Source organism: Pocillopora verrucosa, chromosome 11 (genome assembly GCF_036669915.1).
Source record: "Pocillopora verrucosa isolate sample1 chromosome 11, ASM3666991v2, whole genome shotgun sequence".
NCBI classification, from domain to species: Eukaryota; Metazoa; Cnidaria; class Anthozoa; order Scleractinia; family Pocilloporidae; genus Pocillopora; species Pocillopora verrucosa.
In genome coordinates this window covers 17353082-17368471 of record NC_089322.1, presented here as the reverse complement: position 1 = coordinate 17368471, position 15390 = coordinate 17353082, and the positions used below count along the sequence as shown (strand labels likewise).

The window sequence follows — 15390 nt, the reverse complement described above, 5'->3', positions numbered from 1 at the left end:
TGAATTTTGGTATACGGGAAAAAAATCGCTGACAGCGTATTACTAAGGACTTTGAGTTCCCAAGACGAACGGGGGGGGGGGAGGGGGGGAGAATCTGACACCACTCTCAAAACAAAACAAACTTACGAATGCCCTCGGCCTCCAAAGAGAGATATCCATAACAGCCTTTAAAGCTTTGTTTCCTAGAATATTGGCAACGTACTGGTGTGAAAACCTACTAAAAATTGAGAAGCGCCTATGAAAATACAGCAGATGTTGCAGGAAATAATTGCTATGGCTACGAATCATTTCTAAAGGCAATCAGGCCTATCTATACGAGCGGATGCGAACGTCTCTTTAAGCATACGTAATCGTGCTATTTTTTTGGTGCAGTGAGTAATATGGAGATACGAAGCAGTACGAACTACGCTTGGAACACAAAAGATCGTTTGGGCGAAGGAGCGACAGGGGCAGTTTACAAAGCCCGACACAAGGTAAGGAATGAGCTTTCTGTGGGCGAGTTCCCTACTTGAAAGCTCTCGATTGCGTTTGAAGGTTCAGTAAAGATCGTACACTTAGAACTTTCTCTTTCCAATTAGAAAACTGGTGAAACGTTTGCAGTGAAAGTTTCTAATAATCTGGGGATGATGAGACCAGTAGAGATAAGGAGAAGAGAGTTTGAGGTGCTGACCAAGCTGAATCATGAGAATATTGTAAAGTTGTATGCTAGTGAAACCGAGGTATGTTGATTCTTCGATATTATTTTCTTTAACAACTGAAACGCTTCATTACCATCAGCTTTGCGATATTATTGTTGAATAGCTTAAGGTGTTGAATATATTGTTTTAACTCTTCGCGTTTGGGATTATTTTACTTGACATCTGCGAAGATGTACTCTTCTTTCTCAACATTTCTTTATATACACATTTAATGGAGGAAAGCTGAAAATTGATCGCAGCTGTACGGGAAGACTACATTTGCGATGATTAATATTAAAACTTCCTTACATCGAGCAACATACATTTTGAATATTCAGACAACTTCGCTTTAAAAGACTAAATAAGCGTTAAATTTATGCAAGATTGTTATCATTTTGTTGCTTTACATTCCTTTTGGCATATATTGTTAATATTTAAATGGTATGTTTTGAAGTAAAGGTGATTTCCCCACTGTATCCTTAAAAGGATTGAAATCGGTTCCAACAAGCCTGTATCGTGTTAAGCCCTTTAATCCAAAAGTGTCAACATTACGTTAGGGGATTCCCCTTACATCCTCAAGAACCAATGATACGTTCAGTAGTTTTCCGAGAAGGTAATAGAAGCGATTACTATTATAATTTATGCGGGCAGACAATGGCACTGTTTTTTAAAAGTCTGACTTCATAAGATCTGTTTAACATAGAATTTTTCAAGCATTTCCTTTTCAAGAATCAACGGAAGTTGAATGACCCCATGGGTCACTGGCCTTAGAGACTAAAACTCAATACCTTGTTAATGAAAGGAATTACTACAATCAATAGAAATTGGCTTGGCTTTATTATTTAGCTCTTTTTTGCTCACTAGAGGTTACTATAATGATAACTTTTGTCCTTTAGTGGCTTGCTAGGCATAGTTTTCACTAAATGTATCTATAAGTGGCTTCTGATGGTGTTGTTAGGCAGCTGTGTATTAAGGTGAAACCCAATCATGAAAGCCAGCATGCAAGCTAAACAGGTCACTGTGGAAAGTCTTACAGACAGCCAGTAACTACCTGTTATTGAAACTCTAGGATCATGATTTAAGCTCTACAAATCTTATAAATAAAATCTTCACGATGGCAACAAGAGATCACCATCAATAACAGGCTTTGAATGGAACCTTTGTTAGAATCCTTAATTAAATGCACTGTATGATCTGCTTCAATCTGTTTTGTCCTTGGTTCAAATTTCATTAGTTATGTTTAGATCCTAAAGCATGCAGTGGTCTGTGACCAAAAGCAATCTGTCTAATTTAGATGAAGTTAATATGTTATCATTTTATTTTAACTTAAACACAGTCTTCTATTTGGGCACAATCAGTTGGCTAAGAGATTTGGTAGCGTGTGTGAAGTCAAAGTTAAATGATGTTCCATGAACTTGCATTCTTAAATTTATTTGTTAACATAGTTCAAGTACAGTTCTATTTAAAGAATCAAGTCTATTTTAGGGCAGTGGTATTGCATCAGAACTATAAATCACAAGGTCATTATGTTTTACAAAAATTGGCAGCATCTGTAACTTTTTTTTACCAAGTATAACTATGCACACTGCTAACTGGTAGAGAATTATCATCCATTGCATTGTATTCAACCACAAAATCCCACTTCAACACTGAACTTCAACAGCTCAGATCGCAAAATGAGATCATCGTCATGGAGTTGTGCTCAGGTGGCAGCTTGTTTACACTGCTTGAAAATCCTGCAAATGCCTATGGCTTTATGGAAGATGAATTTAAACAAGTGCTTAAAGACGTTGGTAAGATAATTATTATGAATCACCCTTCATTGATAAAGAAATATCTCCACTGACTACTCTCCCCATGGCGTTTTTTAGAGTCAGAATAATGGGCAATTGGAATTTTACAAAAAATTATTGTTGATGAACTTGTTTGTGAGTGGGTATGGGACAGTGTTTGAAGAACAATGTGAGCAATTTGAACTCTCAGAAGCGGCCAGAAACAAAAAATTGCTGCCTACTTAACACACAGCAGGCACATTTTGGCCTGCAAGCAATGAATGTTTTTATCAAGTGTTTTTGCCTCTTAAGTAATCTGTGAAGACTTTTCACAGAGGAGGTGATGGGGGGGGGGGGATTAAAAGTGGACCAGTGGTAGAGAGAAAGACAAAAGGGGAGGGGAGGGAAAGGTACACAATGTCCTCAAAGGAATGTAACCTTGAGTCTTTGGATAAGTTTGACAAAACTGTCATGCATTTTCAAATTAGTTGCAGGAATGAAGCACTTACATGAGCAAGGCATGGTTCACAGAGATCTCAAGCCTGGGAACATCATGAGAGTGATTAAGGATGATGGAAGGTATTTCTTATAAGATCGACATTTTTTTATTTATTCACAAAGGTAACAAACTAGCTGGTGCTAAAGAAATGCTTATACACTTAGCATAGTGTATATCCCTCACTCAAATTTCCCAAAGTGTCCTTTGCAAAATTCCTTGGCTCTGGCTAACCTCTTTGCAATAATCTTTAGTGTATCTGTAATCCAATTGTAATAATGCTCATAAGTATAGGAAGTGGTTTCAAGAGAGTCATACAACATAATTTATCAGTTCATCAAGCTTTACTAAACAATTTGTCGATATATAAGTTACTGAGACTGAGTATATTACCATGTTAATTGTATATAATGTAAGCTATTGTCTCATGTTAAAGCACTAGGGGGCTGTGTACCCAAAAATTTGCTTTTGGCCACTCATGTCCAGAAATGCATGCAGTAACAAAAATGGTAGATTTGACAAAACCAAGCAAATGTTCATGGATTAGACAATTTTAGTGAATTTTAGTCAAATTAGTCAAAGAGAAATCAGCTTGGCAGACTTGATGATTTTGACAAATTTTTTTGTAATTTTCATTTCTGCTTGTATTTCTGGATATATCTCCATTAGGGAGCAGGGGGAGGGGCAACCTCAACCACCTTGGCTCTGCCACCTAATGTTGGACACTCTCAGATTCGTTGAGGGTGTCAGTATAAGTTAGCTTGTGTAGCAAAGTGTGACAAAACGTGACAAGCAATTTTAGATAACATTTGATTATGTAATAATAATCAGAAATATGATATTTGTGTGATTCATTGTTGTCTATGTAAGTGTGAAAGCATTCTATTGCATGTTGCATGGGATGTCAGATATAATTTGTGCTTTCTGTAGGAACGCCCTGTTCCGCAGGATTTGTGTGAGTGTTCAGCCATATCTGTGAAATTGTAGTGATGAAGCTGTTTATTTTAGATAACATTTGATTATGTAATTACAATCAGAAATATGACATTTGTGAGATTCATTGTTGCCTATGTAAGTGTGAAAACAATCTATTGCATGCTGCATGGGATGTCAGATATAATTCGTGCTTTCTGTAGGAACGCCTAGTTCTGCAGGATTTGCATGAGTGTTCAACCATATCTGTGAAATTGTAGTGATGAAGTTGTTTATGCCAAGGGAAACTCCATTTATCCTCTGTACCATATATCACAAATTAGTTAGCTACCATTATATATATAAGAACATTGATTCAAGCAATAAAGTAGATTCAGTTGATTGTACAATAGTTGCATGTGCCTCTCTTCGTGAGTGTGCACCAACAAGCGAAAGGTTAGCCCAAGCTTTACAACAATTTGACTCTAACTGACCCCTCGGTTGTGGTTTTACTACACTTGCAATAATCACTGACTTAATGTGATCATGATGTCAATTAAATGATTGCCAAGGCATGACTTTTAAAAAGACCAGAGTACAACTTCTTGATACTTCCGAATAGATTTTTAACATGAAAGGAACTAATGAGTTCCTCTGATTGTCAATGGAGAAAGTACCTAACATGTAAGAGATGCAGTTGTTTTATTTACTTAAATGGGAAATTGGTTCTTATTTCAGCTCTAATTGAATTTTTGCAATTTTTTTTATCAGCTTTGTTTACAAGTTAACTGATTTTGGGGCTGCAAGGGAACTGGAAGCTCATGAAGTCTTCATGTCTGTGTACGGCACAGAGGAATATTTGGTATGTCAGGCGTTAATTAGATTTGTCTATAATTAATAACTGTTGATAGCATAATATTATGTATATTACTTGGCAAAGGCTGAAAAACTTGATGATAGAAACAAAACCTTCCCTGTTTTCTCAAATAAGTGCCCATGCTTTAATAAACGCCCTCCATCGAAAATGCATCCCCCCTCAAGGCCATGATATAGAACAATGGCCCCACTTGAAAGGGTGCCCCTCCCTCACTTTATTAAAAAGTAGGAATACATTGAAAACCTGTTTCCATTGCCACTCTTTTTATAACGATTTTAAGCCTCCCCACAGAATCCATACAAGCTTAAGTCAAAGGCAATACAGTATCTATCAAGTGGAAAAATGTCATGTTTAATTAACCCTTTAACTCCCAAGATCTCATTAGTAATTCTCCTTACTGTCTGCTAAATGATTCTCAGTATGTTAGTATGGAGAATTTGGTATTGGATCAATTAGTAATCCTATAATTAATATTCTTAAATAATTCTCATCACTTGTCTGCATGATATGGTATAGATATGGTAAGGAGAAATTCTGTCTTGGTCACTCACAGGAGTTAAAGGGTTAATTCAATGTCTTATAGAAGTTATAACCACTCTCTGGATGCAGTGTGAGTTACATCAAGATCACAGAATACAATTGTCTCAGCAGCGGCAGCACTACCTGTGATCAACATTTCTTTCATAATAATTCTTCTATGCTCCTTTATTTAAATATTTTATGTTATTACCTAAACTCAAATTCAATTTATAGCATCCAGATCTCTATGAAAGGGGAGTGCTCAGGAAACATGCAAACAAGACATTTGGTGCAATGGTAAGTAAAGGAAAGTATTAACTCTCCACAAATTAATTAATCTTGTCCAAGTTTATAACTGTTGCATTTAAGGACCTCAAACACCACCTAACACTTTGTTCTGTCATGTATAGTTTTTCTAGAATTCAATAAAGATGTGAAGAAATGAGTAATATATAATAAACATCAATCACCCCATGGAATTTTGATGATTAGGTTGATTTATGGAGCATTGGGATAACATTTTACCTTATTACTTCTGAGGACAGTTGCCCTTTACACTGTATGATGAAATGAATAATATGTAAATAATTATATGAATAATAAACAAATCACCTCATGGTATTTTGATGATTATGTCTGTCCTCCAGGTTGACTTGTGGAGCATTGGGGTAACTTTTTACCATATTGCAACAGGACAGTTGCCCTTCAGACCATATGGTGGGCGACAGAACAAGGATACCATGTTAGTAAATCAACCTTGTCAGAGTACTAGACCTACAGTTAACTGTTTCACTTCCAAGATCTCATCACTAATTCTCCTTACTATCTGCCATACAATTCTTATGATGTTAGTTTTGAGAGTTTGGTAGTGAGTCAACTAAGAATCCCCCCTTATTTCTATTTTTCTTTATTCTCATTACTTGTCTGCTTGATTTTGCATTGATACTGAAATGAGATGTTCTCTCTTGGTCACTCATGGGAGTTACAGGGCTAAGTCATTGACTCTCATATCCAGACAAGCACTTCCTTACATCAGCATTGTCACAGGCTGTTCCAGGGGTTTTATCAGTTAAACAAAGAATGCTTAGTGGAAAAGCTGAGTGAAAAAAGGAGGAGGTTTGGATTGGAACACATAAAGAACTCAACCCAACTTAACCCAAACCTGCTTCCTTTTTTTGCTCCACAGCTTACTATAATTGCACCATTTGTTTATTTTCCATTTTTTACTAAGTGAGCACCTGATACAGACTACAGCCTTTACAACTAACAGTCATGTTACCTTTAGCTTGTTGCAACTCTGTTGCAGTCAATACTCTAATAGTGGAGCTCACAGCACGTGCAACCCATCAAGCCAAAAAACAGCTTTCAAGACATGCAGGGAAAAAAATGCGAACTCCACTTTTAGGCTTGGTTAAATCTATATGTTATGGACTTGAATTAAAACTTCTTCACAGCAAGGGCTTTTCTACAATAGTGAACAGCTTATGCTCTGTGTTGGCCTATGTGTACATGTTTCAATTCTGTTGCAGTCAGTACATATGAACTTTTAATTAGTAAATTATTAAAATATCTTCATAGCAAGGACTTTTCTGCAATAGAAACAGATGTGCTCTATGATGGCCACCATGGAGATGTTACAACTCTGTTGCAGTCTATTCTCTTTCATGAAATTTAATTAAATGGTCTTCGCAGCAAGGGCTTATCTACAGTAGCAAATGGATTATGCTCTGGGGAGATGTGAAGCCATATTATTATGTGCTCTAAATGCATCTTTTATTTAGGAGACACACCCCTGAAAGTGGCTAACCTGGTCTTACAACTCCTGTTCAGGTTGCTACCTTTATTGCATACAGGTTTTAATGAACTAATTAAATGGTTGTTTGTAATGTTACTATTTATAGGCATGTGATCACATCTAAGAAGCGGTCTGGTATGATTTCTGGAGTTCAGAAGAGTGAGGGGGAGGACATTGAGTGGAGTGACAAACTTCCTGATCATACACGATTGTCTCAGTAAGTGTGATTGTTATGTATCATAAATTATGTAATTATGACGTCACAATGTGCGTGATGTTCTTCTGAGATTTACAAAATAAAGAAAACAGGTTTCTTGACCATCGTGATACTACGTCGTTACAATAGTTGCAACATTGGTGCCGTGACCAGGATGAGAGAAGATATAAACAAAATGAAATCGATCCGAGCAGCCTACAAAGGACACTGTACACAAGATTTTTTAAAAGGCAGAAAAACTCATAACTTCAAAAAGTTAAGATCACGCTGAATTGGAGGCACTCGTGGACAGACTCACACGAAGAGCTGGAGAAATAGCGCAGATGAATGCTAAAATTGTGATGTCGTTGGAGACAGAGGAAGACATTCTAAAAGACACAGAATCAGCCCTATTGTTTCAAGACGATATATCGGACTAAGAGTAAACAAGAAACACCGGTGAGTCAGTTCCATCGTAGTAGTTTCAAACAAGCACCAACGCTTCGAATGCATATCAGTTTACTTTACCTAAGATAAAAATCAAATCCTTTGGAGGAGATCCACTTGAATGGCTCACATTCTGGGATAGCTTTAGTGCAGCTATCGATAAAAATCTTGAACTAAGTGATGTTGGAAAAATGGAAAAGGAGAAGCAGCGCGCGCTATCTTTGGCAACTGAGCAATTAAAAGAGCGCTTTGGCAAAACCTTAAATTTGACAACGCTTACATGGAATCGTTATTCAAGATCCACGCGCCATCAAGTGACACTAAAAATTTAAGGGAATTTCACGATTTATGCAAAGCCAATATTCGTGGCTTAGAAACACTTGGAGTAAAGACCGAATCATATGGAAGTTTGCTAATTCCCATACTCCTAAAGAAAATACCAGGGGATGTAGGCTGCTTAGTATTCAGAGCGGATCCTTTAGCAGATAGCTCCTTGGATAGATTGAAGGTAGCCATACGACAAGAAATTGAAACACGAGAGAAAAACCGCATATCCTCTCTAGAAGATTCCACATCTGTTGCCACGGACGAAGAAGTATTCGTACCAACCGCTGGCGCTCTACTTACCAATGCTCAGGAAAACAAAGATTTCTCAACGGAAAACCGAAAGTATCACGACCATACACCTACTGCACGGAAACACGCCGCCCAGAGAAATGTGATAAAATTACATCAGTAGTGGAACGGCGATCTATCCTTAACGCCAACAAAGATGTCTTAACTGTCTTGGACTCACACACGAAAATTCAATGCCACTCAAAAGGTCGATGTATGAAGAAACACCATACTTCAATTTGCGAAGAAAAACAAGACAATCCAACACAAAGTTCATCATATCAAATAAAAGAAACAAAAATTCAAACACTAGTCAGTCACCTACAAATACCATAGCGAAGAACACAACCCACATGGGAGTACGACACATGGTAAGCACTAAAACATGGGACGACCTAAAACCACATAAAACCACCCACAACCATCTACAAACACCTCAAAAATTTCAACAACCACCTCAAAAACATCTACTGCCACTTGCAAACTATCTAACAAGTTACAAAAAATAATAAAAAGGGAATGATACACGGGCGCGCGTAGATATGGAAGTTTTTGTAATCATGATTCAACGCATTTTTCCATCTTAATAGTCAGCGCCAACGCACTCTACGATTGTTATTCGAGGATTATTGATTCATTTATTATCATTCATTAATGAGGTCGGCTTTGCTTCCCAGAAAAGGGCTATTGTGTTTATATGATAAACAAAATAATATATGATTGCTTGTAGATATGGAATTTCTCTTCTCGTGTTCAACTCGACATCTCACTCGTTCGCTGCGCTCTCTCGTGAGCTATTGAGTTAAACACTTGAAGAGAAATTCCATATCTACGCACGCCCATGTATTATTCCCTATTCATTATTTTTTGTAACTTGTTATTTCATTTTGTAAAGTTCTTCAAGTCTTTTGCTACTGAGGGATATAAATTAATTAGCATGCTATCGTATTTCATTTCGTGGGAGGATTGATTATACATGGGACCAGGGAGAGTAAGATTTCAGGGGGAGGTGGAGGTTTCGTTCGATTCTCGTATTTCATGCACATGACATATTGTCGTCTCGCCTTATTTTAGACATTTATGCCTTGTTTCAGATGGTTTTAGATAGTTTGCGAGTGGTTGTAGATGTTTTTGAGGTGGTTGTAGGTGGTTGTTAAAATTTTTGAGGTGGTTGCATGTGGTTGTTGAAATTTTTGAGGTGGTTGTAAGTGGTTTTAGGTGGTTTTAGATCGTTCCATGTTTTAGTGCTTACAAGTAACGCATTCCCTTCAACCTACTAATCATATCCTGATGCAATCCGTCATCACAAAGATAAGAGCCGGTAAACAATATCGTCAAGCTCGCATCCTGTTCGATACAGGATCACAAAGAACCTTACTCAAGATATGAAGCACAAACTTGAACTGAAAGCAATGGGAAAAGAACTCCTGGATGTAACTACATTCGGTTCATTTCAAAGTATTAAAAATCAAAATAAAAGCGCTAGTAACTCCAATTATTTGTCCACCGCTATCAGTCCTGATGAAGAATCTAAAGATGCCTCCTGAATTAAAAGGACCCCAAACTTTGCCATCGTTTGCAATCATCACAAAATCTTGACGTAGATATCATCATTGGAAATGACTATTACGGTCAGCTGATTTCTAATTGCAAACGACGTCTTGATTGCTATGGAAAGTAAATTCGGATGACTCCTATCAGGACCTATTCCAAACGAGAACAACCATGTAACCAACAACGACTTAAACACACTCTGTCAAAGGGTCAAATTCATGCCAGTAGAAGAGTCAAAACTCGACAACCTATTAACCAAGTTCTGGGAAATCAGCATGATACCAGAAGAAAGCAACAAATATGATGATTCATCCTAAAATTTCAAAAAACCATCCGATCTAACAAGGCAACTGGTAGGCAACAAATTTCTCGTAAAGGGGGTAAGGCTGCATTGGTGGGAGAGTATAACAGGGAAATTTAGCATTATAAACTGAGTTGATAAATAAATGTAAATTGGCCACCGTAAAGAGTTTCAAAGCTGATATCTCGAGTGTTAGCCCTTTGAGTCAGTGAATGATGAAGGGCTAGCGCGCAAAACGTCAGCTTTGGAACTCTTTACAACAGCAAATTCAAGTATCAACTCAGTTGATAATACCAAATTAACAAATTTTTATGTTTCATTAGAAGTCATCAGTTAAGCACTGCTATTTCACAAGGGTTTTGGTATAATCTAAAAATGGCACTGTTGGCTTGTACATGTTAATTGTTAATTCTTAAGAATTTAAGAACATCTTTCGATCATATTTGAGAAACTTAAAGTAAAGTAAAGAGATACAGACTCAGGTAATTTAAAGAGGACCTCAATTAATCTTTTCAACAGATGAAATTAAAGCTCCATAAGAGTTAGAGAACATTAGCAGCCATTGTGTAGACTGCTGTATATACTGACTATCTCAAGCTTAATTCAATTTGGTATTGACTTGGACTTACATGTAATATAGATGGGACCTTCATTAATCAAGAATGTAGTACTGGTTTATACTGATTTGTTAATGATACACTCAGAAAATATTGTAACACTGATTGACTCTTTTGGAAAAAAAGAGCAAATTTTCACCAAAATTAGGAAAGGACATTGTGTTGATGACTCGAAGTTTGTTAAATATATGAATGATATTACTTTTTTCATATAAATTATTTGCTTTTTTATTTTAGGGGTCTGAAAGAACTCTTGACACCAGTATTGGCTGGTATTTTGGAATCTGACCCAGCAAATGCAATGTCGTTTGGAAAGTTTTTTGTCAGTATTCAAGACATTTTGTCACGGAAGGTACAATTTGTATTACAATATGCCTAAACTTCCTTGTTGGAGGAAACTTTAATCTATTTTGTGATGAAATTGTGAGTTTTAATTAGGATAATCCTAAACATCTTGGAGCCTTTGTCTCATTGTCAGAAACAAGTTCTTGTCCTAGCTGACTTAATCCTTGTTAAGAATTACATTTTTCCTCTTAAGCCAAGGAAACTGCTTGTATTATTGTGCAGACTACTAAACATAATTTTATTACCATGATTGTATTGTTAATAATGATAATGATCATGACAACCTTATTTTTTAGGTCATCGATGTTTATTCGGTGCATTCAGCTTCTTTCCACAAGATCTACATGAAGCAGAGTGATACGTGAGTTTCGGTTGTAACATCAGCCAGTGATTGTGTTAGATAACTTTAAAGAATCATAAGGAGAAACTTCTAAAACTGAGTTTGCTCTTGAACTGTGGAACAAATTGCCCATGTGTATTAAATCTGTTTGCTCTGTGGACACTATAAATGCAAACTCAAAACATTCCTTTTTGTGAAGCTTTTAAATCATTATGTTTTACTGTCTTTTCACGTAACTTGTTCTTTTTATTATTCTAAGTATTTTTAAGTCAAACCATTGCAATCAGTGCCTTTGAATAATGGAGCAAAGGCAATAAATAAATGAATAATTTATTATTATCAGTAGTAGTAGTAAAATTGTTAGTTTTGATTTAAAAGAAAATTTAACTAAGCAGTGGTAAATACATGTCAACTTGTGGGTAGTGATTGAGTGAGCAGTCATCACCATTTGGTTACACAACAATTGACCTTTTCACCACTTTGAAATCCATGAAAATTCATGTTATCGGTACCTGTGACTTCCTTATTAACATGACAATTACCTGTTATTAAACCATATAGCTTTGCAAAGTTCCAGGAACTCATTGCAGTACAAACAGGAGTCAGTGCTGCTCAGCAGAAATTGTTTTTTAAGTACGATGAGTTCAAGCCAGATCCCATGGCTCCTTCGTCATCCTATCCTAAGACATCTGTGAGTATGAGAACTAGCAATAAAGTTCCTTCGCATATTTTTATCCTCAGTTACAGAATACTCCTGTGTCCATCTATCCATCAATTAATTTGTTTATTGTTGTCTGGTCCAACATAAGTGTTGCATCTTTTTCAGGATGACATCTTCATGGTGATGACTGGAGGAGAATACATGTCTCCAGAGCGATTATCCCTTTACAAAATCCGTAAGAATTGATCTTTCATATTGTACACTGAGACTGATTGTTGCTTGAGGATTAGATAAGATTTTTTAATGTATGGTTTGAAGAATGCGGTCAGAATGCTTTGTCATATTTTCAAACTTTATTAGTCACCTAATGACCTCTTTGTGCAATTGCAACCAACCATCTCCATCTTTAAATTTTGCATTCAGTTTTTGTTATTCACTGCACTTCTCCTTTGATCTTGCCTATGAATACACTGATCCATTATAGTATAAGATATGGCTCCTTTTTCATAGGCCTGCCACATCATATTACTTTTTGGTCATGTCCTCAACTGACTTTTGGGGTGCTATTTCACATGAACATCAGATTTATTCAAATTCAATTACACTAAATATGATATAATTTGGTTTGCACCAAGCCTCCCTTAAATAAAAAGATTCATGCCAGATGAGCTAATCTGGCATGCTTTGCAAAAAGTTTTTACTGTCAAGTGTGGTGCCTTGATTGAAAAACTTGACTGTGACTTTTAATTCACTTTGCAGCCAATCTCCTCAAACTTCCAACGGAAAGCACTTTGGAAGTAGATTCATCTACTTCAAAGGTTCTGATTTAAATCTTTCACTCAAAGACCTAAAGAATCCTTTTCTACATTGTTTGTGAAGCATACCTTAAATTTTAGACCAGTAATATTGGTGTTAAATCAAACACTCTCTCCTCATTTCTATATTTCTTTGAAGGGTTAGCAATTGTTTTTGTGAACAGCCCTCTAGAGTAACAAAGTACATGCAGATTGATTGAATGTTGTGGCTTTGCTCTCATGTATCGACTGGGGCCAGATAGGATTTTACTGCTTAATATGAAATATTTTAAATATCTACTTACTCATAGGGTAACATTCATTTAATGTTATTGCATGCTGGGGAGTACTGGTACATGTAATAATAATAAAAACTTTATGTAGAATTTATGTCATGTAAAATGATTTGCTTTAATACCTCTTTTTAATTAATAATGTTTAAAATGATGTTTAGCTATAAAGAAAGTTGATACAAGTGAAGAACAAAATCACACTCTAATTTTTAGTTTAACAAACAGTACAGTAACTCGATCTTTACAAACTATTTTTGATGCATATTTTTTCTTCAATGTGTTGAATATACAGATATATAGGGTTTTAATAATTTTATGAAAATTTGTTTGTGTTATCTTTAGGCATTTCAAAATTTTAACTTTAAGTAATTTATGACTAATTCTGTTTTTAGTCTTAACCTTTTACACCCTAATATCAGTATCTATATTCTCCACACTCTTCTCTATATATTTTATTTTGGTACTGACAAGGAGAATTCATTTGAAGATCAAAACTTCTTAGGTTGGCGATCATTTCCTTCATTCTCATGATCTTAAAGAATGATTCAGTACTTTTACTGAAGGGAGAAATTAGATGCTGGTCACTCTTAGGGTTTAAAGGTTTAATTAAAGAATTTGCTGTTTTTTTAATTACGTACTATTTATTTATTTATTTATTTATTTATTTATTCTTTACATTGTATGTATTTATGTGTAGATGATGGCAAATCGTGCACAGTGCTGCAAGTATGCAGTCAAACAATACTTCAGAGCAACTAAGGCAATGCTGGTGACCATTGAAAGCATCTTGTGAGTGCTCAATGTTCTTTGTATTGAATGTTATACACAGGTGTTCTGATGAGTCCTGTGGACATTCTTCAAAAGTCGCCATTGTCATCATAAAGGAGATGTTCACAGCTGGAACATATTTTCATAAATCAGTTGAAAGAGATATATTCGATAATTAAATAAGTATTGGTGATATTGATTACAATAATTCAAATTATTTTACTTACACAGGTTATATTAAATGCTTATTTTACCTAGTTTATCCACCGACATAATTATATAATTGCTACATGAGGACATGTAATGTATTTAGAACAAATAGCAAGTACTTCATTAGTGAGTCTTGTATTCTACATCTGTTTCTTACTTAAGGTTATGTTAATTAATGAGGGTTAAGGTTAGATCTTTGTTCAATTTTGACTTACTTTTACCATGTTTCAACTTGAATCACAATTTAAATTGTTTTGGTGGTTGCATTGTAAGCAATCCCACATATTGTCAATTTACCACAGGTCTGTGTGGACCTTGTTAAATCCACAGGGCAAAATTAACTGTTTTAAATTTACTTATTTCATAGAAAAAATCTCAAGAAGGATATGATGTTTTATGTTTCTTTCTGTAAACAAATGGAATCAGAATGGACTGCCCTACAACAGATCTCTGAAGCCTATTACACAAGGTAATTATCAACACTATTTTGTTTCTGTTTTTTAAACGCCCAAGATCTCATTAGTAATTCTCCTTACTATTTGCTATACAATTCCTGTGGTGCTAGTTCAGACAATTTGGTACTGGATCAACTAGAGAATCCTCAAACTTACATTTTTTTTATTCTCATCACCTGTCTGATTGATATTGTATTGATATTGTGAGAAGAAATTCTGTCTTGGTCACTCATGGGAGTTAAAGGGTTAAGAGACTTTTCTCTCAGAGTGCCTCTCTCTACGAAGGAGTATCTGTTTAAAAAGATCCAAATAAATGATAAGGTAAATTTGAAAACCTCTTTTTTTCATTTTTTTGGAGGAGGGAGGGGAGGGATGTAGTCCTGTCGTGGAGGAGCAGCTCACTGATTCACTCATTCATGCTCAACTATTGGGATTAGTGCTGGCAGTTGCAAAAGAAATATCTAAGGGTGCAATCCCCTCTTGGCAGTTTCCAATAGAAGAATTTTCAGACCTTGAATGGGTATTGCTTAAACAATTGATATTGATGTTTACACTTTGCTGGCAAGTTAGCATTTGATGTGGTGTACCAACATTTGCCATTGGTTCTCCCAATAGCAGGGAGACAGTGCACTGGACTCTTGGTAGAGAATTCCAGGTTTGAGACCTGCAGGGTCAATGTGTTGTGTGCTTGGGCAAGACACTTTGCTCACACAGTGCCTCTCTCCGCCCAGGAGTATAAATGGGTT

General features: G+C 35.9%; 1 protein-coding gene across 6 annotated transcripts in view; it reads left to right on the top strand.

Annotated features, from left to right (window-relative positions):
- The window catches only part of LOC131797116 (serine/threonine-protein kinase TBK1), a 29542-nt gene that overhangs the window by 6249 nt on the left and 7903 nt on the right, over positions 1-15390 (top strand). For 5 of the 6 annotated variants that reach the window (XM_059114737.2, XM_059114735.2, XM_059114734.2 and 2 more), the window contains 15 exons: positions 373-473; positions 579-719; positions 2341-2470; positions 2938-3028; positions 4629-4719; positions 5488-5550; positions 5901-5995; positions 7155-7265; positions 11016-11130; positions 11420-11484; positions 12025-12154; positions 12290-12359; positions 12884-12942; positions 13909-14000; positions 14557-14658. In XM_059114737.2, the coding sequence (XP_058970720.2) occupies positions 381-473; positions 579-719; positions 2341-2470; positions 2938-3028; positions 4629-4719; positions 5488-5550; positions 5901-5995; positions 7155-7265; positions 11016-11130; positions 11420-11484; positions 12025-12154; positions 12290-12359; positions 12884-12942; positions 13909-14000; positions 14557-14658 (1448 nt within the window). In that variant the 5' untranslated portion in view covers positions 373-380. Of the gene's footprint in view, positions 1-107; positions 474-578; positions 720-2340; positions 2471-2937; positions 3029-4628; positions 4720-5487; positions 5551-5900; positions 5996-7154; positions 7266-11015; positions 11131-11419; positions 11485-12024; positions 12155-12289; positions 12360-12883; positions 12943-13908; positions 14001-14556; positions 14659-15390 lie in introns of those variants that run through there. The other variant, XM_059114732.2, reaches the window with a different exon arrangement.